Source organism: Ambystoma mexicanum, chromosome 7p, assembly GCF_040938575.1.
Source record: "Ambystoma mexicanum isolate Mex_15411 chromosome 7p, UKY_AmexF1_1, whole genome shotgun sequence".
Lineage (NCBI taxonomy): Eukaryota > Metazoa > Chordata > Amphibia > Caudata > Ambystomatidae > Ambystoma > Ambystoma mexicanum.
In genome coordinates, this window is record NC_090939.1 from 463623874 (window position 1) to 463650096 (window position 26223).

General features: G+C 46.6%; 1 protein-coding gene across 2 annotated transcripts in view; it reads right to left on the reverse strand.

Annotated features, from left to right (window-relative positions):
* Positions 1-26223, reverse strand: part of ATG3 (autophagy related 3) — an 888364-nt gene that overhangs the window by 429318 nt on the left and 432823 nt on the right. For both annotated transcript variants that reach the window (XM_069636485.1, XM_069636484.1), the window contains one exon: positions 3220-3301. In XM_069636485.1, coding sequence (XP_069492586.1) covers positions 3220-3301 — 82 coding nt within the window. The remainder of the gene's footprint in view (positions 1-3219; positions 3302-26223) is intronic.

Below are 26223 nucleotides of genomic sequence, written 5' to 3' on the forward strand. Positions count from 1 at the left end.
TGGGAGGAGGACACAGCGCCTAGATAGAAAAATTAAAGAAATAGCCTGCAGGGCGACCGGTTAGCTGTCAGTCCTATGTTTCCTGTAGCTCATAGGCCCCCTGCCCAGTGTCCTCCCTGGTTCGCTAAGCGAGCCAGATGTATGAAGGATCCGCTTGCGGGGACGGTACGCAGCTTCAGCTTGAATTAGGGGGCAGGCTCCTCCTCGGTCTCCACAACGTGGTTAGTGGCAGGGGGTTTCCAGACCCACACCGCGCCGCTCGACGGTCCATAACAATGGAGGCTCACCTGGGTACTCCGCAGACGTCAGCCAGTCGACATCCAGCTCAACACCCCAGCTGCACCCAGAGTCGCTGCATGGAAAAGGCGTCACATACAGCAATCCTCCTGTAATAGGAGGGCAGGAAAAGTTTGGTTCAGCGCTGGGCACCAGGGACCGCAGGCAAGAGCTGCTGCCAATCCGCAACACATGGGTGTTTGCCAGCCCACGTCGTAACTATCACCAGTCAGTTTCTCCGGTGTTATGGAGTCCGCTCAGGCCGTCCATCGTCTCGATGCTTTACACAGTGGTGCCCCGTTCAGTTGGGACAGTGATCAGGCATTGCCCCACCCTCTTAGGATTCTGCTCAGCAGGTTCTGCGTAGGAGACAGGGACCTAATTCAAAGGATTTTTATGAAGGATTACGGGCCATTGACGGAGCATTTTAGGCAGCGGCCATCTTCATTGCCGCGCAACAGCGCCCCCCCACGAGCCGACAGTTCTAATGACAGCGCTCAGGACCGCCGATGGCCAAGTTTCATTTCCTTGAAAGTCTCTTGCCTTCGAGGACCTGAGGTCTTCAACTAATAAAAACAAAAGTTCCTTTAACAAATGAAAGTTTGGTTCCAATGTTCGCTGGGTTCACCCCTGGGTCCCCCTCTTCTGGGTGCTGACCCTTCTCAATTGTTTACCACAGTTATATAACAGTTCTATTCTCAGTGAACATTTGGGTGATTCACTTGCATTTGCAGGATTCACTTCCCTTGCTTTCTGATTTGGCAGGATTCACTTGCATTTGCTTCACACAATTTGTAGATCAAAGTCTTTCGATTGTACAGGGATTTTACTAGACCTCCACTATGAGCACTTTGACCTCTTTCGGTGACTCTCCTACCGCCTTCTGGTACCCATAGTTTCGCTCTGATGTGGATAGACCAGTCTCCTGAGTTAGCACTCACGTGGTGCCGGTTTTCCCTTTACAGCTGGTCTCCCCTTAATACTCTTTACAGTTCATTAAACTTCTCAAATTTGCCACTCTGCAATTCTCACTCAACACTGCCTGGTTCTGATTGGTTTTCCCCTCGACTCACCGGCTGTGCTGAACCGCTTGCCTCTCGGCTTTACTGGAGTCAAGGCCAGTACCACGGTCGAAGGAGCTTCTTCGCTCCTGCTTATCGGCATAGGCTTGTCCCGTGTACCACTGACATCTGCAGCAAGACACTTGTGTTAATGATTGCGGTCTTAGGCTCTCTTCCACAAAGTGTCTGCGGGCATGGGACAAAAAGGGCAAGATCACTTCTCTTCTCGCCATCTTCTCGATTCCTGTCGCATTTCTCCTTCTCTTGAACTGCTGCACCTGCTTAGCCATGCGGTCATGCTGTTTGCCGTGCTCACCTTGCTCGTACTGTGCTCTCGCACTCCGTTTATCCCTGTGGGGAAAGGAAGGAAAGGGCCGTCAGGTGTGTGTGGTTCAGGTTAATTGCCTGACCTTCCCATACGCTGGGGTTGGGACATGTCAAGTAACCGTTTCTTTTACAAGTCTGTTGTCTTGCGTCTCGAGAAAAAGTTTTCGTGTCAGAAAAGGAAGGGGTTGGAGTGTCAGATAAAGTGGGTGGTAGAGTTTCTAGGTATCCTACAGGGTCAGAAGGGAAAGAGGTGATACATGGAATCATAACCCTAGACTTAGGGTTTGTGGTGACTACGAGAGGGAAGGTTTTGTAGGATTTGTGAAATAAGCAGGAGGGTTTGTGAGAATTTGGAAAATGATAATCAGAGGCATGAGACTGGTATCAAGAAATGAACAATGGGGATTGTGGGAATCATCGTTTCTGGGAGCAATGGAAATTGGGATTCGAGGGGATTGGTTATATACAGAGGGGTTGTTGGCTTCAAGAAGAGGATGTTTATTAGACTGAAGGGAGGTTGATTTGGTACAGCCTATAAAGGTTTCATAGACCTCATCCTCCTCATCCCTCTCTCCTGTATAGTACTGTGTCTCCCTTTGAGTATTCTCCTGAGCATAACCCCGGGCCCCTCTACCCAGGTGATCTTTCCCTGCTCGTTTGCCTTCAGGGTTGGGATAAGAGATGGCCAGTCCTTTGGTGGCCACCTGAATAAGGGGTTCCCGGGATCTACTTGGAAGAACCCCCTCAGGTTTCTCACACACCCAACATGCAATGGACTACTATGCTGCTTTGGTTCTTGGGTATGGCAAAAAGAAATGCACTGAAGTGATGAAGTTCTTCTTGACGCTTTACTTCCTTTATCAGATGAATCTGCCATATAACTTACTTCATACTGGAACCTTGAGGCCCATTTCAACTGGTGTAATTTCATTATAACTTTGATAATCTTATGTAGCGCTGCTCACTTAACTTCCTTTAGTTTTGTAGATAAATTGTCTGCACAAAAACACATGCAAGCTTACATTTGAGAGAAGGGCTAAGTGCACTGAAAAGTAGCTTTTTTACTTTTAGTGATTTACAATAGCAGCCTGTTGCCTGACATCTATATGTAGCCACCAAAAGATTTAGCAGATTAGTTTAATAGATTAGAATAAATAGAAATAATACACTTTTAGAGATGGCCTAAGAAATGTGAAGAATTTTAAATGTCTCTTCGGGCAAGAAGAATCCAGAAGTAGGAAGAGAAAAAAAAGTTATTTTCTTTTTACTGGATATTAGATTTACACTGCAGTTGGCCTAACTTGCCATCCAAGAAAAAAACATGCTAGAAAGTTCAAGATACAGAAATCCTTTACATTACGATACTTGGCATTTGTACCACACCAAATAATCAGTGTGGTGGTCTGAGAACAGAGGTTTGTTTGGACAGTGGTGTATGAAGATCTCATGTGCAGGAGAACAAACCCATCAACTTAATGTTGCAGTAGATATGACTATCAGTTTGACATCTTTATCATTCAATCATATTAGTTAGAAGTAAATGTCCAAAACCTACCATCCATATCAATTCCATCGCCTTCGTCATCTTCGTCATCCTCATCACCTGCTCCTAAGCACTGTGAAGGTTTCAAGCAATCCTGCAAAATTAATTTTAAAAGATGCATATTGTAAAATAGATTTTAACTAGGACATTGCGCTAGCCAATGCAAAGGTTTCAGGAGAAAAGTGCATTGGCCACTGTGATTTTAAAGTGTGTGTAGATAGATTACAAAAACACTTTGTAAGTCAATTGGTAAAGTTAAACAAAAACTGTAGTGGTGTACAGTGAGTGTTTGCACATTTTGTTTGTTGACTATGTTTTTAATATGTTTTCCAAATTACAACAGAACTAAACTTTCAATAAACCCCCCCACCCCAGCAAAAAGAAGTAGTGTCCAATAAAGGGTTCCCCAACCACTCCAATATTCCACTACCGCCCCCACATGCACTGCCTGACCCATCAATCGCTCATTACACCAAACCCAAAGAGGCTTCCAGCCATCATCACCTATTCACAAGAAAGTGCATATGCAAAAAAGAAAATACACACAAGAGGACACTGCCACGCTGTAAGAGGATTCAATTCAACACTACAGCTAAGTCAACGCCTAGTCTATAATACTGAATGAAAACCCTTATTGATATATCTTTAGGTCCGGTTCATGCGTTCTGGATGACTACCCCTATATAACACCCCTCTCTTGGAATCCCCCTGACCCCACTGAGCCAAGAAGTAGTTCTGTTTTGCAAGTTTAAAAGGTTTATTGGATAATTTAAAATAGATATATCACACTTTATAATAAATTAATACTTGAATATCACCCTTAATCTGATATGTTAAAGATTAACAATGGAGAATCTGGCACTAGCACACTTCTTTATAATCACTAATGAGTTGACATGAAATGGATAAGATAGCACACTGGTAAATAGGAACAAAAGTATAATGTGGTAGAAAATGCTTTAAGTAAGCTCAGGTGGATGCAATATTCAATGAATGCAGTACAGAAAATACTCAATATGATTTCAACAAACAAGGTAATCACTTTTCTCTGGCAATCCCCTCCCCCCCTTGATGCAATGCAAGGAAATGGAAGGAAGCACACAGTTCTCAGAAATGCAATCAATGTAATCAGTTCAATCCAGCAAGCTTAGACAACAGAAAACAGATAGGAGTTTTGAAATCACAGGCCCAAATTGCTTTGATATGTGCTGGCAATGAATGAGAAATATGCTGGAAACGCTTTTAATTCCCTTTCAGAGGTTCAGGGTGAGTGGTATCTAGTTAATATTAGTCCAGACTCACCCTAGCAATGATGCAGGGATAGTTAGCAGGTTAAACGAATTTCTGGCAAATGGAAGGCAAGCAGCAGCAGTTTTTACATGTGAAGAAATTTGCAAATCGCGGCAAAATTCGCGGATGCGTGTTCCGCGATTGCGGTAAAACTATAGGGGGTAGGAATGCGGTTCTAGGTTCGTAGGAAAGCCACGATTCTAAGCTATCAAATAAAAGTTATTGCAAGTCTCTAGCACAAACGGTTGCGGAGATATGAGCGATTTTGTGAAGGTCGTTTTTCAGATTTGAAATTTTAAAGTTCAAAAAGACAAGTGCAGCTTGCGACTAGAAAATGACAAGTGACAGCTTTACAAATGACAGTTGACAGTTAGGAGGCAGTTCTACTTAGATTAAATAGATTGAATTATATTATTTTAACTAAGAGATTGGTTCTGCACAGTTTTCTAGGTACTCACACTATACTCTTGAGTGAAATGGGCCTCGCCATGGATCTGGTCAGGGTTTTAAACTGGACTCTGGTCTGGTCTGGTCTGGCCTCTGCACTTCACAGTGATCTGGGTCAGCTCTCTCTGCTGGTCTGGGTCTCTCTGGGTACAGCACTGCTTTCTCTCTGGTTCTCTTAGTTCTGGATAGATTGAAGTCTCTAGTTTGGCTTCCTGGAGGTTGATGGAGGTAAGTATGGATTTTTCCGGCAGAGCGTCCCGCTGCAGATGGATTTGGAAAGTCCCTATCTGTCCTGTCTGTCTGCTTTTATGTGTTTAGAATGTGGGTGTGTTCTAGCATCACTGACCCTACCTCTCTCTCAGCTTCTAATTGGTCAAACTTCCATTTATCATTTGATTGGGGAATGAACTGTGAGTCAGAGTGATGTCATTTTACAGCCTGCAGAAAGTCCACTCCTCCTGTCAACTTACACACAAATCTAGATTTGAAACAAATACATATTTGCAGAGGTACATATTGTTTTAAAATCATATGCACCCATCATGCATTACAGGAGGTATACCCTGTTCAAACTCTGCTCTTCCTGGGAGCTTGCATTCAGAAATGGCACATATTTCACTTTTTAACTGATTTTGCAATTTCTGACATTGACCCAACTTTACATACATGTGTGCAGGGAGTAGGGACATTAACTGATGAAGTTTCAGATTTTTAACATGCATACATTTAGAGTAATATCCATTTTTCCGCTAAAACCCCCCTGAACATGCCACCGGGTCGAAAAACCTCTTAAAATGTGGGCAGAAAAATCACAAGAATTATGGTATCATTTATAAAATTTTCACATGTCCGCTCTATGAGTTATTCATCTTTTTAAAGTTATGTTCTGGCTCCAAAAGGGTGTGGTTTCCCAGGTCACATGGTATAGAAACCAGTCTTTCCAGTTTCTGCCAAGCCAGTTTGCTCTCACAGGCAGTGCTCCTCCCAGCTCCTGCCAAGAGGAAGCTACAATTTACGACTGCGGTAATAAAAACCTTTGCCTGAGTGAAGAGGGCTTTGTTCACTCTCTTGCAGAGCACAGATAATTCAATTATCAGATAGATGGCATATCCTTAGTGTGGGCAGCAAAAGGAAGGTTGGCCTGGGAACACAGCTGTGACTCAAGTTTCCTCCTGATGGGGGTAGTTGCCAGGCAGAATTCAGTTCCTTAAGCCGGGTTTCAGATAAAATGTCACTTTTTGTTCCCCAGTTTCTGCATTCAAATAAAACTAAACATTTTTACATATGCAGCTAGAAGGCTGATTCTAAGTTTAAAACTATGACATTTAAACAGTTACAAAGGCATGTGACACCAAACATAGCTCACTCATTTAATCTAAACATTTTCGATTTTAGTGTCTTTAAATCCAGTGCAACTTAAACTGCTGACTCCATAGCTCAGCCAGTTTTGTTATAAGCATTGTTCTGGGCTCTTCATTTCCCAGATTTTGTAGGCACACAACACTCCATTCTACCAAATGTCTGCTGGTGTCCAGTGAATATTTTGCACATATTGCAATGTTTGAAATAGGCACTTTGGCTTGCCTTCAGAGAAACACAGGGTGGTTTTAAACTGCCGGCTTTTGGATAGTGGTGAGTACTGGTACTGCACCCATTTTTGGGATTTAAGAAAATGAATTCCCAACAGTTATGGGTTTGCTTTTGGCAATCAGCATTGCCACTCCCAATGGTTTCAGACTACTGTGCGGGTAGTCCAATGGTGGTTTTAAAGCGCTTTGAAGCTAACCGGCGCTACTGTTTTTCCTTTGGCAACCCATTTCCCTCATGGCAACCCAGCCTTTCATTCTCGCACTGGTGGGTGGCAAGTGAGGCAACCATTTTAGTGTGCGCACAAACTGCGCAGCTTTCCTGGATTTCAGCGCACATGTGGGTTTTCCGCCATCTTGAATTTTCTAAGCCCACAGCACCAAATGTTGCAGCATGATAGCTTAAACGTGGGTCAGGACACCCAACAACGCCCACCTCGTGCCCCCACCTATTGGTCTTCCTCCTCAGCCCATACTCTCCTCCCTCCTATTTCCATGTCATTCTTCCACCCCTTCCCCTCCTGGGTGTTTATCATCCGATGGATAGCACAGCGACTGGGTCAACAAATTCCAGGCCATTAGGTCATTCATAGAGTCCTCTGCCCTGCCACGCTTGGCCCTGAACTAAATCACTGGTTCAACCAGACACCACCTGTTGAGGTCCGCCACCCACCTGTCTACATGCGGGCCATTCCCATCGACAGCAGGGCAACCCTGTGCTTCAATAGAACATACTCCAGGTCCATAAATTTCAGCACATGTGGCAGGGCCCCGGACCACCATCTAGGGTACATCCCCAGCAGGCGCATCTGTGGAAGGTGCAGATAACACCTAATGTCCAGTTCCCCCAACTTAGCATATACTGCCCTCCAAAACAGTTGTACACCGGGCAGGTCCAGAACATGTGTAGCAACCATGGCTCAGGTGGTCTGCATCTGCAGCAACTGGAAGAGTGGTTCCAAAATATACTGGCAGCCTTGCAGGTATCAGATACAACCTATGCCGCAAATAACATTAATTTGTTTAAATCTACCATTCCTCAACACTTTACAGGGGTATAGCAGCGCCCTCGCCAAGGCGTTGTCCTCTAATACAATATCCAGGTCTTCCTCCCGGGCTCCCCAGAGTCTACTCTCCTTCCCACTAAACAGAATAGACACGGTCGGATATAGAATCAACACTACATCAGGAAACTCACACCTTATACTATTGAGTTAAGAGCCTATCCGTCCCAGGTGCCAGATTGAGTGACACCCATCGTCTATTAACAAACCCACCAGGAAGACCAATAGTAGCGGCAACAGGGGGAATATTGCAACCACTTGGAACTTATATTGATTAATTTCTCAACCCAATAATACAGAAAACCAAAACATACGTTAAGGATAGCACACACTTCCTGAACAACCTTGAGAATGCACAACAGACAAAGGCATCCTTTTTACAATAGATGTGGCAAGTCTTTACACGAGCATCCCTCACAACTTGGGTTAAGAAGCAGTGGAGTGGCTCCTCTTACGAGAAGGAGGGAGAGGGGCAGTCAAAGAGTTTATCCTGTTACTACTGATGTTTATTTCAACAAATTCATATTTTAAATACAAGAACGATTACTACATTAAAACATCTGGTACAGCCATGGGAGCCACTATGGCACCGTCAGACGCGAACGCTTGTATGTATCAATTCGAGACTACCCACATATTACAGAAAGAACAGTGGAAGGACAAACTAAAATTGTGGGTACGATATATTGACAACATTTTTGGCATATGGCAGGACACAAGAGAAACACTGGATGAATTTCTTCAATATATCAACAACACAGACCAACATATCCAATTTACCTCTGAAATAGGAAACCCTGGGATTCACTATCTGGATATCAACGTCAATGTACACAACCAACAGAGAACAAAATCCTTGTTCACCAAACCCACAGACAGAAATAATTTGCTACATCGAATGAGTTTTCATCCTCAAAATACTCTAAGAAATGTACCTTGCGGACAAATGTTACGCCTTAAAAGGATCATCAGCGACCAGAATGAATTTGAGCAAGAGCTAGTTAAATTGAGCAAGAAATTAGAAGAACGCGGGTATCCGGATGAAGATGTAAAAGTCGCAACAGAAAAAGTAGCCACAAAGACAAGAGCAAGTTCCCTCAGTCCTAGAAACAAGCCAGCATCACCATCACTGGTTTATGTGTCCACATTTTCAACACAGAGCATGCAAATCAAGAGGTGTATCAATAAACATTGGCAAATTCTCATAAAAGACGAGAGAACAAAAGATCTGTTCACCGATCCACCAATATTCGCTTACCAAAGATCTAATAATTTGAGAGACCTACTTGTGAACAACAGCGAAGACAAATCAAGAAAAAGCAACTCAACAAAGAGAACCAGCACTTATCCTTGTTTAAATTGCAGCAATTGCAATAACATAATAAAAGGAGGCATTGTCTTACATCCCTATACAGGAGAGAAAATCACAATAAGATGCCACACAACCTGCAATACAGAGAACTGCATTTATTGCATTCGCTGTCCTTGTGGGTTGTATTACGTGGGAGAAGCAGGCATTCACATGAATGAACATAAATCATGTATACAGAATAAGAATTCCAACTCAGCAGTGGCAAAGCACTTCAATGAAAAAAAGCATAATATATCTCAAGTAAAATTTCAGGTGTTAGAAGTCATCGAGAGCACTACAACACATATGGACAGTAAGAAAAAAAAGACAACCGAGAGAAGCTTGTTGGATCGATAGGCTTGAGGCATTATCACTGCGAGGAATAAATGATGAGCTCAACCTAAACTGCTTGCCCTCGGCTCCCATCATAGATGCGTGGCCATCAAGGGGGCATGAGCCGACAGTGCCCTACCCATAAAGTGAACACCCACAAATAACTGTAAATGCGCCTCCCCTGTGAATACAAAATCAATCTGTGTGTGTACAAAGTGAGGGGCCGAGTAAAAAGAGAAACCCAGAACATCAGGAGGTTGATCTCTGCATCTTTCTTTTACTTGGTGCATTGCCACAACCTCTCCCAGGGTCTTATGGGCCCCCAGGAAAATGTGGTGGACTATGCACAGCTGGGGTACATTAAGTTGGTGGGGTGCAGAATGTGCTTGATTGACAATGGAGGAGGTTGTTTTATTATTTATAATGCGCGCCAGACCCAAACGTATCAGGGCGCAGAAAGGGCACAAGAATATTTTCAGCTTGGTTACAATGCTGTACAGGTATATACAGTAATTTTACAGGTATGTACATAAGGAATGAGGTTAGCAAGTTAAGATACACATACAGTCAATTAGGATAGGAACGAGGTAAGTAAGAAGTAAGATATACAATATAAACAAAGCATAAAAAGTAATATTTACAATAGATATAAAACAGGGATAGGTAGGGCTGACACAGGTCGTGGCAGTCTTTAGACAGTGTGAACAAAATAAGCTAATCTGAGGTGAGAGCTGATAGGGCGGGGCTGCCGGGGGGTGAAGGGGTTCAGCATTTAGCAGTCATTTTCTTTAATCCAGTTGATGACGCTGTGTTGGAAGTGTGGGTATGGTTGGTCTGCCCTTAAGGCAGGGGGTAGGGAGCTCCACAGTTGAGCAGCTTTAACTGGGAAGCTGCATCCTCCAGTTTTGGAGAGTTTAAACCTAGGTACTGTCATGAGATTGGAGTTGGCCATTCTTGTAGGGCGAGTGGATGACTGTTTCTGAATTCTTTCGATGAGATAAGGTGGGGCAGCGTTGTTCAGGCACTTATGTGTAAGTGAGGACGTTTTCAGAAGAATGTGGTCCTTAGTAGTAAGCCAGTTATTTGTTCTCCTTGTTTCTGAAATATGGACTTTTTTTGTTATGTCCAATGCTGCTCTAAGGGCGTTATTTTGGAGAATCTGGATTTTTTTGGTGATGTACTTGTTGGCTCCCAAGTATAAGATGTTACAATAATCCAGTTGTGATGAGATTAAAGCTCTCGCCAAGGTGGTGCAACTGAAAGTCGAGAAGAAAGGCTTAGCAGCTCTAATTAGCTTTCAGGTGTAAGCGTTAGCAGAGGCTATAGTATTAACCAGTTTAAGGGAGAGGGAGGTGTCCAAGTAGAAACCTAATGTTTTAACTTCTTTTGCAACTTTAATGATGTTACCATCTATGTTAAAACTCGAGTATTTGTGGCCTAGTTTATTGAGATTGTGGGTAGAGCCAAGGATTAAGAGCTCAGTTTTGTCATCATTCAGGCATAGACCGTGGGTGGGCATCCATGCCTGAATGATGAGGTACACCCTATTCATCAAGGCCAAATCCTTGTCATAATCTCCCTTCAACAGTAAGAGGATCTGGGTATCATCTGCATAGTTAGTTTAGGTGATACCGAGATCATCAAGATCATCAAAAAGGGGCTTAGTGAATATGTTGTACATGGTAGGAGAGATGCATGAGCCCTGTGGGACACTGCAGGTGATGGGAATGGGGTCTGCTGATGCTGAAGGGGAGAAGATGCGCATGGTCCTGTTGTTCAGGAAAGATTGTATCCAGCCTATAGCTTTGTGCAAGAAGTGCGCAGCTGAGTCCAAGTGGTTGCAGAGGACTTTGTGGTCTACCAAGCCGAATGCCGCTGATGAGTCCAGTAACAATAACAGGGCGGTTTTTCCGTTGTCCCTAAGTGAGTCAATTTGTGCCTTAAGATCTATCAGTGCAGTTTCAGTCACATGTTGAGGTCTGAAACCCGACTGACGGACTGCCAGGAGGTGGTTGTGTTCCAGGTATTGCCAGATTTGAAGGTAATCTACCCTATCTAATATTTTGAGCAGGAAGGGAACTGTGGTAATGGGTCTGTAGTTTGTGGGTATGAAAGGGTCCAGTGATTGTTTTTTAAGGAGTGGGAGTACCCATGACTCCTTGAGGATGCTCGGGATAGTGCCATTGGAGAACGAGGCGTTGATTAACTTGGAGATGAAAGGTGACAGGTCTCTGGCAGCATCCTTAATGATTTGGGCTGGGCAGGCATCTCCTTGGCAGTTGGATGGCTTAAGGGCGAGGATGACTTTTTCGACCTCTAGAGTGGTCACTTTGGAAAAGCTAAAGCGATGTGTGGGTTTGTGTAGATGTAGTGGAGGCATGGATTGTAGCGTGCTAGGTTGTAGCATACTACAGTTGTGAAGGTTTTCCTTTTTATTAGTCATCTTGTCCTGGAGGGTTGTTACTTTGTTTGCTAGGGCTTTTTGAATACTGGTGCACCAGTTTTTATTCTTCACGCAGTTGTCTGGCACAGGGATGGGAGTTTCGAGTTCTTTGAGGATTGTGAATAATTCTTTTATACTACAGTTGGCTTGTAGAATTCGCTTATTGTAGGAGTCTTGTTTAGCTAGGAGTATTTCTTTCTTGTAGTGGGAAGAGATGTTACTCAGACTGGCCTTGTTATCGTCTGATGGAGAATGTCTCCATATGGCTTCGGTTTTTCTTATTTCTAGTCTCAGTGACTTAAGGAGAGAAGAGAACCAGCTATTTAGGTGCAATTTGGGTTTGCTCTTTCTCAATTTTAATGGAGCAATGGACTCTAGGGCTTCAGACATTTTGTTGCATTTCTCAACTAGGATAGAGGGGGCGGTGGACTCAGGTAGGGAGTTCAGTGTTAGAAGTATTAGCGGTACAAGTTTGTCAGCAGTGATGTTTTTCTTATTCCTGGTAGGTATGGAAGGGGCCAATGGGTTAATTTTGGTGGTTAGGGTTGCCGCTTCAAGTGAGAATGCTAGTAGGTGATGGACTGTCCAAGACTGTGGACTGATGGATGTGATGGGGGCACTGCAGTTGTAATCTGCCACCTAGTCAAGAGTTCTTCCTTTGTTGTGGGTATGGAGAGTTACTCTTTGGCTAAAACCTAGTTCGTCTAGAGTGCCGGCGATTAGTGTAGATTGATGGTCTTTGGGGTCTTTAAACCCCAAGTTGAAATCACCTAGTAGGAGAACTTGTGAGGTGTTTTTTAGGTTGTCGGAGAGTATTGTGGTTAGGTCTTCCTCAAACGATCCAGTGGGGCCGGTCGGTCTGTATAGTAGATTAATGGTAAGAGTTTGTAATCCAGAAGTTGGAAGTTTGGCGATCAGGGATTCACAAGATTTAACATCAGGTGATGGGGAGAGCCTTATGGCTAGATTGGTTTTGGCTATTATAGCTAGACCTCCACCGCGGGCTTCAGTTATGTCTGCTCTGAGGATTGTGTAATCTGCTGGGCTGCTGCCGAATGAAGGCAAGATTCAGTGATGGCTAGGAAGTCAAATTGTTCTAGCTGTAGAAGGTCTGCTATCTCAATGGTGTGAGCCACTAAGGAATGGGTGTTTATTAGGGCGCCTTTGAGGTATGGGGCGGTATTCACTATTGGTGGTTTTGGTTTTGAAGGGGGCTGAGCATTATTTTCCTTTTTGGGGAGAGCATTACCTGGTATTTCTTACAAAGTGGATAAGTAAGGAGGGTGGTGTTTAGAGTTGCTTTGGAAGGTTTGGTTATAGGGCACGATTTCCTATTATTTGTTATGTTAGTATTGAGGGTATACCTGGAGGGAGGTTCGAATAACTTGGGTAATCTGGAGCGGAGTCTAAGGTTTCTAATAGAGGTACTACAAAGTCTATCCGTGTTAAAACGGATTGTAGTTACTGGTCGTACTAGACTCGAGGTACCGGGCAACTGTGTGGATGGTTGATCTGACATAGGTGAGGTACGGATAGGAGGAGGAGACTTGTGATGCTAGTTATAGAGATCAGGTTTAGAAGAACCCTTAGTAGGATTGTGTATAGGCCTGTCACAAACATGGTGATGCTGCGCTGTTGGGAGAGCTGGCTGTTTCGTGTTAGAGTCAGGCGACTGTAGTAACAGTGATAGTAAACTAGTTCCAGAGCCATCACTAGGGTAGTGGGGCACACTATGTTATAGTTTGCTGATTCGAAATTGCTCCAGGTAGTAGGTTGGGTAGGATGAATGCTAATGGTGAGCATTAAGACTATGACATGGAACTTTTGGGGTTTGAATGGATTTCACAAGCGGAATAGGGTGCACTCTTATTTCCGCAGGAAGCACACCACTTCCAGCTCAGCCCTTGATTTTGTTACCACCAGGTGTAACTGAGCACCCTCGTGCCGTGACATCAGTGCATGGTTATTTTTATCATTATTATTTTTGTTTCTCATTTTATTCATGCACTCATTTATCTTACTTGAATGTGCCACCATTTTTTTCACAGGGGAGTCTCCTTTGTGCCTTTGGTTTCCTTTTACTTCGATCAAGTTAGGTAGCATTTTTTCCATCCACGGTTCTTTCCAACAGGAAAGCTCTGCCGATTGGTTTCTGCACAGCCTTTCTGCTAAGCGTCAAGTACATCTGATGCTCCACCTACCAGGGCTACGGCCTTGGACCAAGCCCCCGTTTCCATAGCAACCTTTTCCCGTTTCGATGACTATGCTAGAGGCTATTTACTCGACAGTGTCGGGTACGCACCTCTTCTGCTTTTGCTTTGTCGCATTGTCTTTCTGCCCGACTTTCATGCGGACAACAAGCCATTCATTTGGCTTGCAAGGTGAGCTCTACTTTTGAATATTTTCACCACACCACAGCAATGCACTTGAAATGCGCCTACAGTGTTGCATACATCTCAGTATAGCTCGAGACCAGGACTACACCATTTCATGGGAGCCATTAACTGTGCCCTGTTTATATTAATGTTTTCTCCCTGTGTCTCCCCCCCTTCCCCTCTCCTCCTTTCCCTTTTTCCTATTTTTCTTTTTTCCCTCTATTTTAGGCATTCATTTCGTAAGCCACGCTCTATTTGAGCCCTGGGGCATTGTCCGTCAATTTTCAACAAGCGTTGCTCTGGCACGCCATGTTTATTGGACATTCTGAACTCCCTGCCCTCCAATGTGGAGGCCTGTCACCCAAATGGGGTTAGGACAGAGGCACGCCTGTGCACATATTTGCAACTATCTTTGTGAACAGTACTCCATCTTCGGATTCACCCTAGTTACCTCCTGAGTTTTTTGATTCAACTTCGGGTGAGTTGCCTTCTTCTGTTTGGCCTTAGGCTAATTCTTTTAATTGTTTACTATGTATGCACAGGTATCCAATCTAATGCCCTTCTTTGACCTAATGGCACATAGGGTCCTTTTTTGTAATTACTATTATTATTTTTTTAATTATGTCTCAATGCTTATCAGAGATAGACCTTTTTTGTATTTCATTTCAGCTGGAGATACCCTTTTTTGACATTCCATCGAGATCTTCGATTATCTGCAGACTAGCCCAGAGATGCGTAGAGGTCAGTCTCTAGGTTTTTGCAATTTTGCTCCAATGTGAAAGGGTTCGCCCTTCCATTTTCCCTTTGCTTTCTTGTATTGCAATATTTTAACATCATTATTTTCTCGCTTTAATTAAGGCAAATGCACATTCATTAGAGGTTTATGTTTACATGCAGGGTCCCTGCAAAGCAATTGTTATGGGTCCTGAAGAAGGCTTCGGTCATAGAACTCTAGACATCAGCCGAAACGTCAATTCACCATATGGAGAAGCTACCTGATTTTTATATTAGGCACCCACTAAACGAGTTTATCACTGACACCATATAAGGACTTGCAATACATTGAATATTGCCTAAAGTTTTGGTCTTACAAACAGTGGTCCTTAGCTTCACTCTTTGTACAGTCTCACCTACCCAAATAGAGTTTTTATGATATGAAATTCATGTCATGAATCTATGCCATTTTACAACATTTAAGTGTTGGTTTGACTCACATGGTTGTTTTTTGATTTATTCATATTTTTGTGTAATGTTTTTTGTTTTTAGCATCATAATTGACTGTATGCATTCACATATGAATCACGTTCAATGACATGTCTATGTGAAAAAATAATTGGATTGAACATTAATGTTTTGAAAAATTGCAACAATGTAGACTAGTTATTATTTCAGCTACTTCACTCTTCGGACAATTGATACATCTGTAAGAGTATTTTTTTGCACGACCGAATTAGAATACAGGTCTTACGTGTCTCCTGTTTTTCAATTTGTAGGCTGAGGATGGGGGAATTTCACACCTCAGCCCAAGTTCTTGCCTTGTTCTGAAGTACATTCCTTTATTGAAACTTGTATGTACATGTTGGGAACCCACCCTTGGTTCACAGTGAGCATTAAGACTAGGACATGGAAACTTTGGGGTTTGAATGGATTTCACAAGCGGATTAGGGTGCACTCTTTATTTCCGCAGGAAGCACATAGGAATTGATTGCATTACTGCAGGAAACGCACCTCATGCAGGATGAGATGAATACTGTTATATCGAAATAGGGCTGGTGGGATACAGCTCCTCCTATACCACATTTGCCAGGGTTGTCCTTATTTGAATTGATAGATCAGTCCAGTTTGGCTGATAGACACACATTCCGATGACCATGGTCGACTGGTGATTGAACGTGGATATATTGAGAACAGAGGATGCGCTGTTAATACATATTCCCCCAACAATGCAGCGACATTTTCTCACTTCACTGTATGACAGGCTGATGTATACCAGGGAAGCATTTTGGATATGGGGAGGTGACTTCCTTTGTACACTGAACTCTATGATGGACAGATCGCCAAGTGCGCATTTGACACCGCCTGCAACAGCGAAGAAGCATTACTATACGGACAAATTTGTGCCTAGTGGATGTTTGGAGAGATCAGCAGAATGTGGAGTTGAAGGGTTATTCATATTACTCCCGTCTACAAAAAGTGTATACTGGTATTAATTATTTATTCACTGGGGTGGAACATTTACATGAGTTCACTGAAATAGAATACCTCGGAAGGTCTATATCTGATCACTCACCATTGCTGGCAAAATGGGTGTTGAACGGAACTGGCGTATGCATGCTGAAGCATTAATGGATGCGATTTCAGAACCAATCTGGAAGAGAATAGTTTGGCAGCACACTCAGGGAATAGTTCCTTTCTCTGACTAACCTCCCTCTGGGCATCTAAGCCTCCTACTCAAGGAATCTCACTTCCCGTAGGTCTGCTACCAGCCTCTCTACAACAATCCACATACACAGCAAAAGCCCCCCATCCCTAGAACACCACCAATCACAATATCCCTCATTGCAGAGATTGGCCAACAACACAGGATCCAACATATGTTGATCCCGCTATTATCCATTGTCAGGGGGCATAGGCATCCAAACCTGCACACCAAACCTGCACACCAGCAACAGCCTCCACCACAGTGGTCTGCAGGTCGCAGTACAGCCCACTAATCACAGCTTCACAGTACATGCCGCATACCAGTCAAGGAGACCCTGAGCTCTCTTCCTCATGTCCAGGAGCCTTTTGCTTGATCGGGAAGTGTTGCTGGTCTATCCATTGAAAAGCCTGGCCTGAAGTCTCGAAAAACCAGGATTTTTCATTATATATGATTTGCAGTTTAGTCATATACATCAACGTATATTGTATTTGATGTTGTCTAAGCCAGACCCTGGGTGAGTCATACTGCTTCCTCTTCTTCTAGACCAATATAGTGTAATCATAGTATATAGACAAATTTGCATTGCCCCTCCTGATCTTTCCTCCCTGCCTTGAGTATCTCAGAATGCATTCCTTATCCCAGTAATTTAGGATCTTCGCAATAACAGGTCGCGGCGGCGCTCCAGGTGGAGGCATCCTGGCCTATAAGCACTGTGAAACGCTACAACAGCTTCTGGGGCAGATTCCTTGCAGCAGCAAAGTTTCCAAATTTGATGGGTCACGTCCATCCTCAATGCAGTGTAGGGGTTGACACCACTGTTATTTGTCAGTCTTTCCGGATCAATGAGTTTCATAAATTCTAAATGTGATTCTTTGTGGTTGCTTTAGCCTGGAGCTGCCAGAGAAAAATGGTCCTATGACACAGGGACCACAACAATGCACAAGAAAATAAATAAGGTGGCTCCATCTTATTAGTACTGATGCTCTCAGTTGGCCCCCGAAGGAGCTGCAAAGAGTAAAAATGTTCTTTATTCAGATTCACGTTCTTTCGATGGGATGGTCCGACGACGTATTACATATCTATGACAGTAATCACCACAGCTGTGCTGCTTCAGAAAATCTTTCGGAGTCTGCGTCCAGCGTCGATGATGTTGATGCGCTGTCCTCGAGAGCCTCCGTCGAGCCAACGTCACTGGATGTTATAAGTAGGGCGCACGACGCATGTAGCCTCAGTTGTAGTTTTTTCCCCAGAACGTGTGGCACCAATCTTCTGCCAGTAGGACCACAGAAAGCCTTGCAGAAACGTAAGCTGCAATCGCATAAGAAATTCTGAAGCGTGGAAGGCAGGGAGGGAGCGATATGGAATACGTCGTGGGACCATCCCATCGAAAGAACGTTACCAGGTTAGAGAGTAACTTGTTCTTCGAGGTGATTGGGTCCTCCGACATATTCCATATCTATGACAGACTCCCAAAGCAGTACCAACGTAAGGAGGTGGGAAAAGAATTTAGAATATACAAATTTAGAATGGCCAATCAAATTGCAGAGTAAAGGACCCCCTTGCCAAAGGCCAGATGCTGCCCATGGACAGAATCTAGTGAATAGTGACGTACAAAAGTATGGACCGAAGCCCAAGTGGCTGCATCACAGATGTTGCGAAAAGGAACATCCGGGCAGTAGAGGCAGCCATACCCCTAGTCGAATGGGCCCATAAGCCTACAGGAGGGTCCTTACCCGCTAGGCGGTAACATTCTGAAATTGCCAAGATAATCCATCTAGACAAAGTCTGCTTAGTCACAGCTCGTCCCAAACGCCTTGCAGCATAACCAATAAAGAGCCGATCGTCCACTCTGACCCGGGACATGCGTGAAATGTAGAAACTCAAAGCCCTCCTAGGATCTAACCTATGGAGCCTCTCCTCGTCCTTACCAGGATGCGGAGCAGGATAAAATGCCGGAAGAACAACCTTCTGGCTTAAATGAAATTCCGACACCACCTTTGGAGGAAAGGAAGGACGAACTCGAAGGACAACCCTGTCCTTACGAAACACAGTGAAGGGTGGCTTAACTGAAAGTGCCTGTAACTCACTCAAACTGCGAGCGGAAGTGACTGCAACTAAAAATACAGTTTTAAGGGTTAACAGTCTCAAAGGACAAGAATGTAAAGGCTCAAAAGGAGCAGCCATTAGAAACTTGAGAACAAGGTTCAAATCCCAACCGGGCACCTGGAAAGGTGACGGAGGGAACACATTAGTGAGCCCTTTCAGAAACTGAGAAATTAAAGGAATTTTAAAATAACACTCCTCAGACGAGCGCTTTAATATGGACAGCACCGCCAGGTAACCTTTAATGGTACCCCCTTGCAAGCCCCTGTGGGCTAAAGAAAGAAAAAAAGACAGAACTACAGGAATGTCACATGAAAAAGGTTCCACATTCTGAACCCTGCAACAGTCGCAGAACTTTCTCCAATGGCAACGGTACAGGGACTTAGTTGCCGGCCGTCTGGCCGAAAGCAACACCTCCATCACATCTTCAGGGAGGTCCCAATCCTTATACCTCAACCTTTCAAAGGTTGAGGGATCTGACCTCTGAATGGAGAACCTGACCCCCCTCCCGTGAGAGCAGATTGTCTCGGTAGGGAAGACGACGTGGAGGTCAGATGGACATGTCGAGAAGGTCCGGGTACCACGTCCTCCTGGCCCATGCCGGAGCAATGAGGATCATCCGCGAACCGAACCTCCGTAACCTCTGCAGCACTTGCGGAATGACGGGGACTGAAGGAAACGCGTACAGCAGTGGGAATGACCACTCCACCACAAACGTGTCTCCCAAGGCCCCTCTTGGAGGAAATTCCCGCGAGCAGAACCTTTCGCACTTCCGGTTGACACTGGAGGCGAAGCGATCCACTTGAGGGGTCCCCCAAAGGGCGAAGATCTCCAGAAGAATCACCTGAGCCAACTCCCACTCGTGAGAGATCGCGCTCTGCCTGCTCAGAGCGTCCGCCGTCTCGTTTTCGTCTCCGGCCAGATGAACTGCCGAGATCGAAATTCCCTGCTGGATGGCCCAGAACCAGAGCTGCATCGCCTCCCTGCACAGAGGAAGTGACCCTGCCCCCCCCCTTTTGTTGATTGTTGAGGTAGTGCATGGCCACTGTGTTGTCCATCAGAATCAGGACATTCTTTCCTCGCACAGTCGGCAGAAAAGCCATCAGGGCAAGCCTGATGGCCCTCAGCTCCAACAGATTGATATGGAGTCTGGACTCCGACGGAGACCAACAACCGCTGACTGTCAGCTCGTTGGCATGAGCTCCCCATCCCGTGAGGGACACGGCCATCACGATCGTCACCTCCGGCCAGGGTATCCAAAACGGAGCCCCCCTCATCAGATTGCCTTCGACGGGCCACCACAGAAGGTCCTAGGTGACCGAGGGCGGCACCTGAACGAGGTCCGACATCCTGCCGGAGGACTGTTGTAAAGACTGGAGGGGGGTGTCTGTACTTCTGCCCTCTATATGGTAGAGGAGAGGCACAGAGGACCCCAGCCAAGATTCTCTATAAGGTAGCAATGGACGAGCAATCGGGGCCTAGCTCCTCAGGAGGTGTTGCAGGCTGGTTCTTAAGTACAGTGTAGTCCCCGAACACCCGCAAAGGAATGTCCACACACTGTATTACTGAAAACACAGTCTTTGTATAATTAATATTCAAAGGTATGTACACTATCACAATAACGCACTTTGTACTCAGGAATCAACAATAGTAAATATATACAATTCTATAATGGTACCACCAACCTTATCAGATCTCATTAAAGTGCATCAACTATACTGTTAGAATGTCACACAGATCAATAACCAGGAAATCAGCAATAGCGATAGGAAGGAAAGCAAGATGGTTGAAACAATAGGCAGAATACTGGCCTCTACCGTTAAGCACAGTTCTGTGTGGAGATCCCCCCCACCTGGGCAACCTGTAAAATAAAGCTATATAGCACAAGCCCAGTCCATATATTGATCAATAATCTTATTCTCTCCTATAATGTTTTTACCCCCCCCAATGTACCTGGTGGAGTAGTGTTCTTCGAAGAAGCGTTGACGGATCCTTCTTGAGTGACCCCCTTTCAAGCAGGAGTCACGGATCATCGAGAGGCGTCGAAGAAAGTGAACTTGGCATCGACGGCGTTGATGAGAAGTTCGAGGGTGCCAAGACCACGACATCGATCCCGGTGGTGCTTGTCGGCGAAGTCCTGCGAGGATGAGGTGTGCAGTGCACCTCGGCGATTGATTGTTCAGGACCGCAAAGAGTTTCTGAAGAACTGTGGCCCAGCAAGGGCGTCGAGTCGAAGTCTTTGTGGCCTTCAGGTGCCGGGAAACCCACTGGCGGATTCCTTGACTCTCTCCGACAGGGCAAAGTGGTTGTCGGTGCGGACAAGGGAGTCCTTCGATTCAAATGTTCTTAGGCAATGGAGGGGGCAGCTCCAGTCGTCGGCGGCACAGCGTCAATCCGTCCGCTCTTCTGGGGCAACAACTTCGACAGGCCTCCAGCGGTTACACAAACCTGCGAACCCTGGTCGACGGGAACGGACCTCGACGGCGGTGAAGTCCGGGTGCTTCACTTCGTTCTCCTCAGCGGTCCCGTCTCGGTTCGGCAGCCTTTCGAGGGTCTGACTTCCAGGGAACTTCGACAAAGGTTAGCAGTGCTCGATGGTCCCTCGGAGCACGGGAAAAGGGCGCCTTACCAGGTCCTCTCTCGGATTAGTCTTTGACGAATTCGGCAGCTTTCAGATCAGGTCAAAGCAAATGCAACAGCAAGTCATCTTCTTCCAGCTGGGCGTCGAGGATCAGCAGTTCCAGTTACTCGTCAAGTGTAGAGACAGCTTCTGAACAATTTCCAGTGGTTAGAGGTCCCCAGATATACTATCTGTCTCTCATCCACACTGCTGGCTCACACTTAGCAGCCAATCATACAGAAGGGCATTCATGCAATCTGTCAGACAATCAGGCACACAGTGCATTCAGGCCATCTTACTCCCTCTCAGACACTCACAACAAGGAATGTGGATTGGGACAAGTACCCAGCCATTCAACACTACACACTGCAATCAGGCCAGTTTCGGGCAGGGCTGTCTCAGTCTTTGTCTTTCATACCAGAGACCAGACAGCCACAACAAGAAGTGCATATTGGTCACACACTCCATTCACCCAGGTCCCACCCACAGGGTGTACCCACAACATACAGTCACTGGGAAGGCACCAGCCAGTCTGGACTGGACTTCACAACAACACCATATATGGAACTTCCACCCAACAGCCAGTCAAGGGGATGGGACAAAGTCAGGGCTTCCCAGGACTTTGGGAAAACAAGGTAACAGGCAATAGAAAGAAAGAGGCCACTGGAGCCATCTTGTTTTCCATCAGGAATCAATTGATTCCAATGGCAGGGCCTGGGTATCCCAAAATGCTGTCAAATTCAGCATGGAGCTGCCACCAGCCCATACCCTACTCTGTGGGCCACCCACAGGTGCCCAAAAACATACACTAGGGGCACAGGGTTGTACCTCCCACCCATGGGTGCTGTAAGGGTATCGCATGGGTCTGTTCACCAAACCAAAAGAGAGCTGCACCGCCAGGAGTCCCACATGAACTCCTGTGTGGAAAGCACAACAGAACACACTATAAAAAGGCATTAAAGTACAAGGATACAGAGGCCCTCTCCCTCCGATGCATTTCCAGCATCACAACTGTGACCACTGGAGCTTGAGAGCCCATTGCAAGGATCTCATCCGCAACCTGGCCTCTGGCACCAGAAGAATGCAGGATGCCATGAGGCCGAACAACCTCAAGAACTCGAACGCTGGGAGACTCTGGGCATGTTGAAACTTGTGCACCATCTGCTGAATGTGGTGAGCCCTCACCTGGGGAGGAAAACACTGCCCCAGGGACGCATCGAGCACTGCTCCGATGTACTGGAGCCGCTGAGTTGGTGTCAAGTGAGACTTCAAGTTGAGGGAGAAGCCCAGCTTGTGAAGGGAGTGGCAGGTGACTGACAGATGATCCAGGACTTGCTCGGGAGAGCGCGCTCTGATCAACCAATCGTCCAGGTAGGGGTAGACGTGAATCCCCCCCTTTCCTGAGATATGTTGCCACCACCACCATGAGATTGGTGAAAACCCTCGGGCGGAGGTCAATCTGAACGGCAGGACCCAAAACTGAAAGTGCGAGTCGCCAACCGCGAACCTCAGGTACTTCTTGTGCTTGGGATGGATCGGCACATGAAATAAGCGTCCTTGAGGTCGAGAGACACCAACCAGTCCTGAAGTTGAAAGGCCTGGAGTACTTGAGAAAGAGTAACCATCTTGAACTTGTCCTTCCTGAGGAGCTTGTTCAAATCGTGCAAGTCCATGATGGGTCTCAATCCTCTGTCTTTCTTCAAAAACCAAAAAATAAGGGGAATACCATCCCTTGTTCCTCTCCGCTACAGACACCAGTTCTACAGCGCCTTTCTCCAGCAGGGATTGAATTTCCTGCGCAAGGAGCGGGTCCAGACTCTTCAAAGAGAGGTTCCTGGTGGGTCGTCGTGAGGCCTCTGCCGGAAAGGAAGACAGTAGCCGTGGGCTATGATCTCCAGAACCCACACATCTGAAGTAATGGCACGCCATTCTACAAGATGCTGCGCCAGCCTTCCCCCAACCGGCGAAGCATGGGCCTCATGACTGAGTAGAAGCAGCTGCGGCATTGCCTGAGGGCAAAGAGGCAACTGCTCGCGCGGCCTTGACACCTCGAGTACCTTGTTTTCCACCTCTGGCACTCCTACGTTTGCCCCTTTGACTTGCAGCTCCTCTCACTTTACTAAAGGATGAGTAATAACGAAAGGAACCTCCCCTCCATTGCTGTCCCCTAGGACGAAAAGGCGGAGGTTGCCGGACTGCAGCGCCCAACGACTTGGCTGCAGCTTTGGAGGTCTGCAACCTCTCAAGACTCTCGTCAGCCTTGCTGCCAAAACGATGTTCACCATCAAAGGGCATGTTGAGGAGGCGGGCCTGCACATCAGGAGCAAAACCAGACTTCCGCAACCATGCAAACCTGTGTATTACGATGCTCGCCGCCATGGACCGGCTGACGCAATCAACCATGTCCAGACCCGACTGAACGGATTCACACATGGCATCCTTGCCATCCTGCACGATAGCAAGGAAACCATCCCGTTCCTCCCCTTCGGGAATATGATCAGCCGCTAGGGAAATACAGTTCGGCAGAGTGGCCGTGAAACGAGACAAGGCACAGACAGAGTTGGCAGCCTGAAGCGCCATACCCCCAGAAGAAAATACCATCTTCGCCCAGCCATCAAAACATTTGTCGTCCCCATCAGGAGGGATGGTAGGGTACGACGCCTGCTTTGTGGGGGCCGTAGCTGCTTGCACCACCAAACTTTCCGGAGTGGGGTGCGTGGTCAAGTAGCATGGGTCGCCCCTGGCTGGGAGATATTTCTTCGGCAAGTACTTCCTCAATGCCGGGAGACTCTTCGGAGAAGTCCAAGCCGCAGCCACCCTTCTCTGCATGGCCATATGGAATGGCAGTGCCGGGTCAGTTGGTGGACCCTGGTCCAGGATATCAGTCAGGTCATCCTGCTGAAAATCCCCAGGAGGGGCTGACCACCCCAGATAATCCGTGACCCTCGACATCAGGTGCCGATAAGAGGAGTCGGCATGCTACCAAATTCCACCTCCGGAGAGGTGTCGAGCCCACTGGCGTCATGCAATGACTGGCGCAGCTCCTCAAGCTGGCTATGACCAGAAACAATGTCATCAGGGACCTCTGCAGGAACCACCCCTTCGTCAGACCCCTCATCCACCTCAGAAATATAACCCAGAGGCTGGAAAGAGGGAACCGAAAAAGGAACAAAGACATGTTTCTCCTTAGCCAGAGCTTTTCTAGGGGGTTCCCCAGTACCACGAGGCATCCCCGACACAACTGCCTCGAAAGGCGTCAATGGAATCGGCATAGACGTCGAGCGCGGCGCCGACAGCGTCGACACAGGCCTTGAGGGCGGAGCCCCGAGCGTGTCTCTCGACAGCCTGGACGCTGATGGCGTCGATGACTTCCTCGGAGGCGGGGCCTCGAGAGAGTCCGTCGAAGACCTCGGCGCCACCGGCATCGATGTCTTCCTCGAAGACTTCACAGGTTCACACGGTTTCAATGGCGTCGAGGACCGGGACCTGGAACGGGCATGTCTAGAGCGACCATCCTTGTCCGACCAGGACCTCGAAGGAGCCCAGTGGTCGCAACGACTGCTCGAGCCTGAAGGCGGACGAGCGGTGTCTCGAGCACGACCACGACCAGTGGCCTCAGACAACGCGGATGGACCAGAGCCCTGGGATTGAACAATCGCCAACATCTCCTTTCGGAAGGAATCCCATTCCTCAGGAGTGGAATGCTTGTTGGGACAAGCAACCCGCCGACGGGCGGAGTCCTCGGAAGAGGACGGCGAAGGCGACCGGTGACCGCGCTTCCTGGAGTGCCTCGAAGAGGCCGAGGAATGGCGGGACCGACTCCCAGACTGAGAACCCCCCGGACTCCCGACGACTATGCGGAGAGTCGCCCCTCGAATCGTCTGGCGAAATACCAGTGGAACGCGACTTCCGTGGCTTGGCCACCTTACCGACCAACAGCTTCTTCTTACGCTCCCGCAAGGCCTCCGATATGAGCGATTGGCAGTCGACACAGTCGTCCGTATCATGGTCCTCCACGTGGCACTAGAGGCAAGCGCCGTGCGCATCCGTCAGCGACAACTTGGACCCGCACACCCGACACTTCTTAAACCCGGGCCGCGGGGTGGAAGAAGCCGAAGACATACCGATAGCATTGAAGAAACAGGTTCGAAGAACCGAAAGAACAGGATTCAGTAGAATCGAGGCACGCCGAGATCTCCGAAGCGAACACGTTCGCGGAAAAAACGGAACTGAGGCTACGGGCGTCGTACGTCCTACTTATAACATCCGGTGACGTCGGCTTGACGCAGGCCCTCAAGGACAGCGTATCGACATCATCGACGCAGATGCCGAAAGATTTTCTGAAGCAGCACAGCTGTGGTGATTACGGTCTTAGACATGGAATAACAGGTTCGAAGAACCGAAAGAACAGGATTCAGTAGAATCGAGGCACGCCGAGATCTCCGAAGCGAACACGTTCGCGGAAAAAACGGAACTGAGGCTACGGGCGTCGTGCGTCCTACTTATAACATCCGGTGACGTCGGCTTGACGCAGGCCCTCAAGGACAGCGTATCGACATCATCGACGCAGATGCCGAAAGATTTTCTGAAGCAGCACAGCTGTGGTGATTACGGTCATAGATATGGAACACGTCGGAGGACCCAACCCCCTCAAAACAAAATTTCAACGCCTGCTTGTAGCTAACATCCACAGCTTTAATTCGCATTCCAAATCCATATAGTCCTCCTGTAATCGCGATTACCGCGCACTGAAAAGTTTGCCGCAAATTTCATTTTAGCGAAATTCTGACACGTGTAAAACAGCTTTTGATTGCTTCTGACCTCAATTTTAAGATTTCACATTGTTCCTTAGTATCAAATCATTGCTAGTGTTTGTCTGCAACTATCTAAAGCGGCTCCCATAAGAATTTATATCATTTCAGCGATTTAACCATATGTAGTGTTTTACCCAATCCATTCCAAGAGAACTTTAAAAACCATTT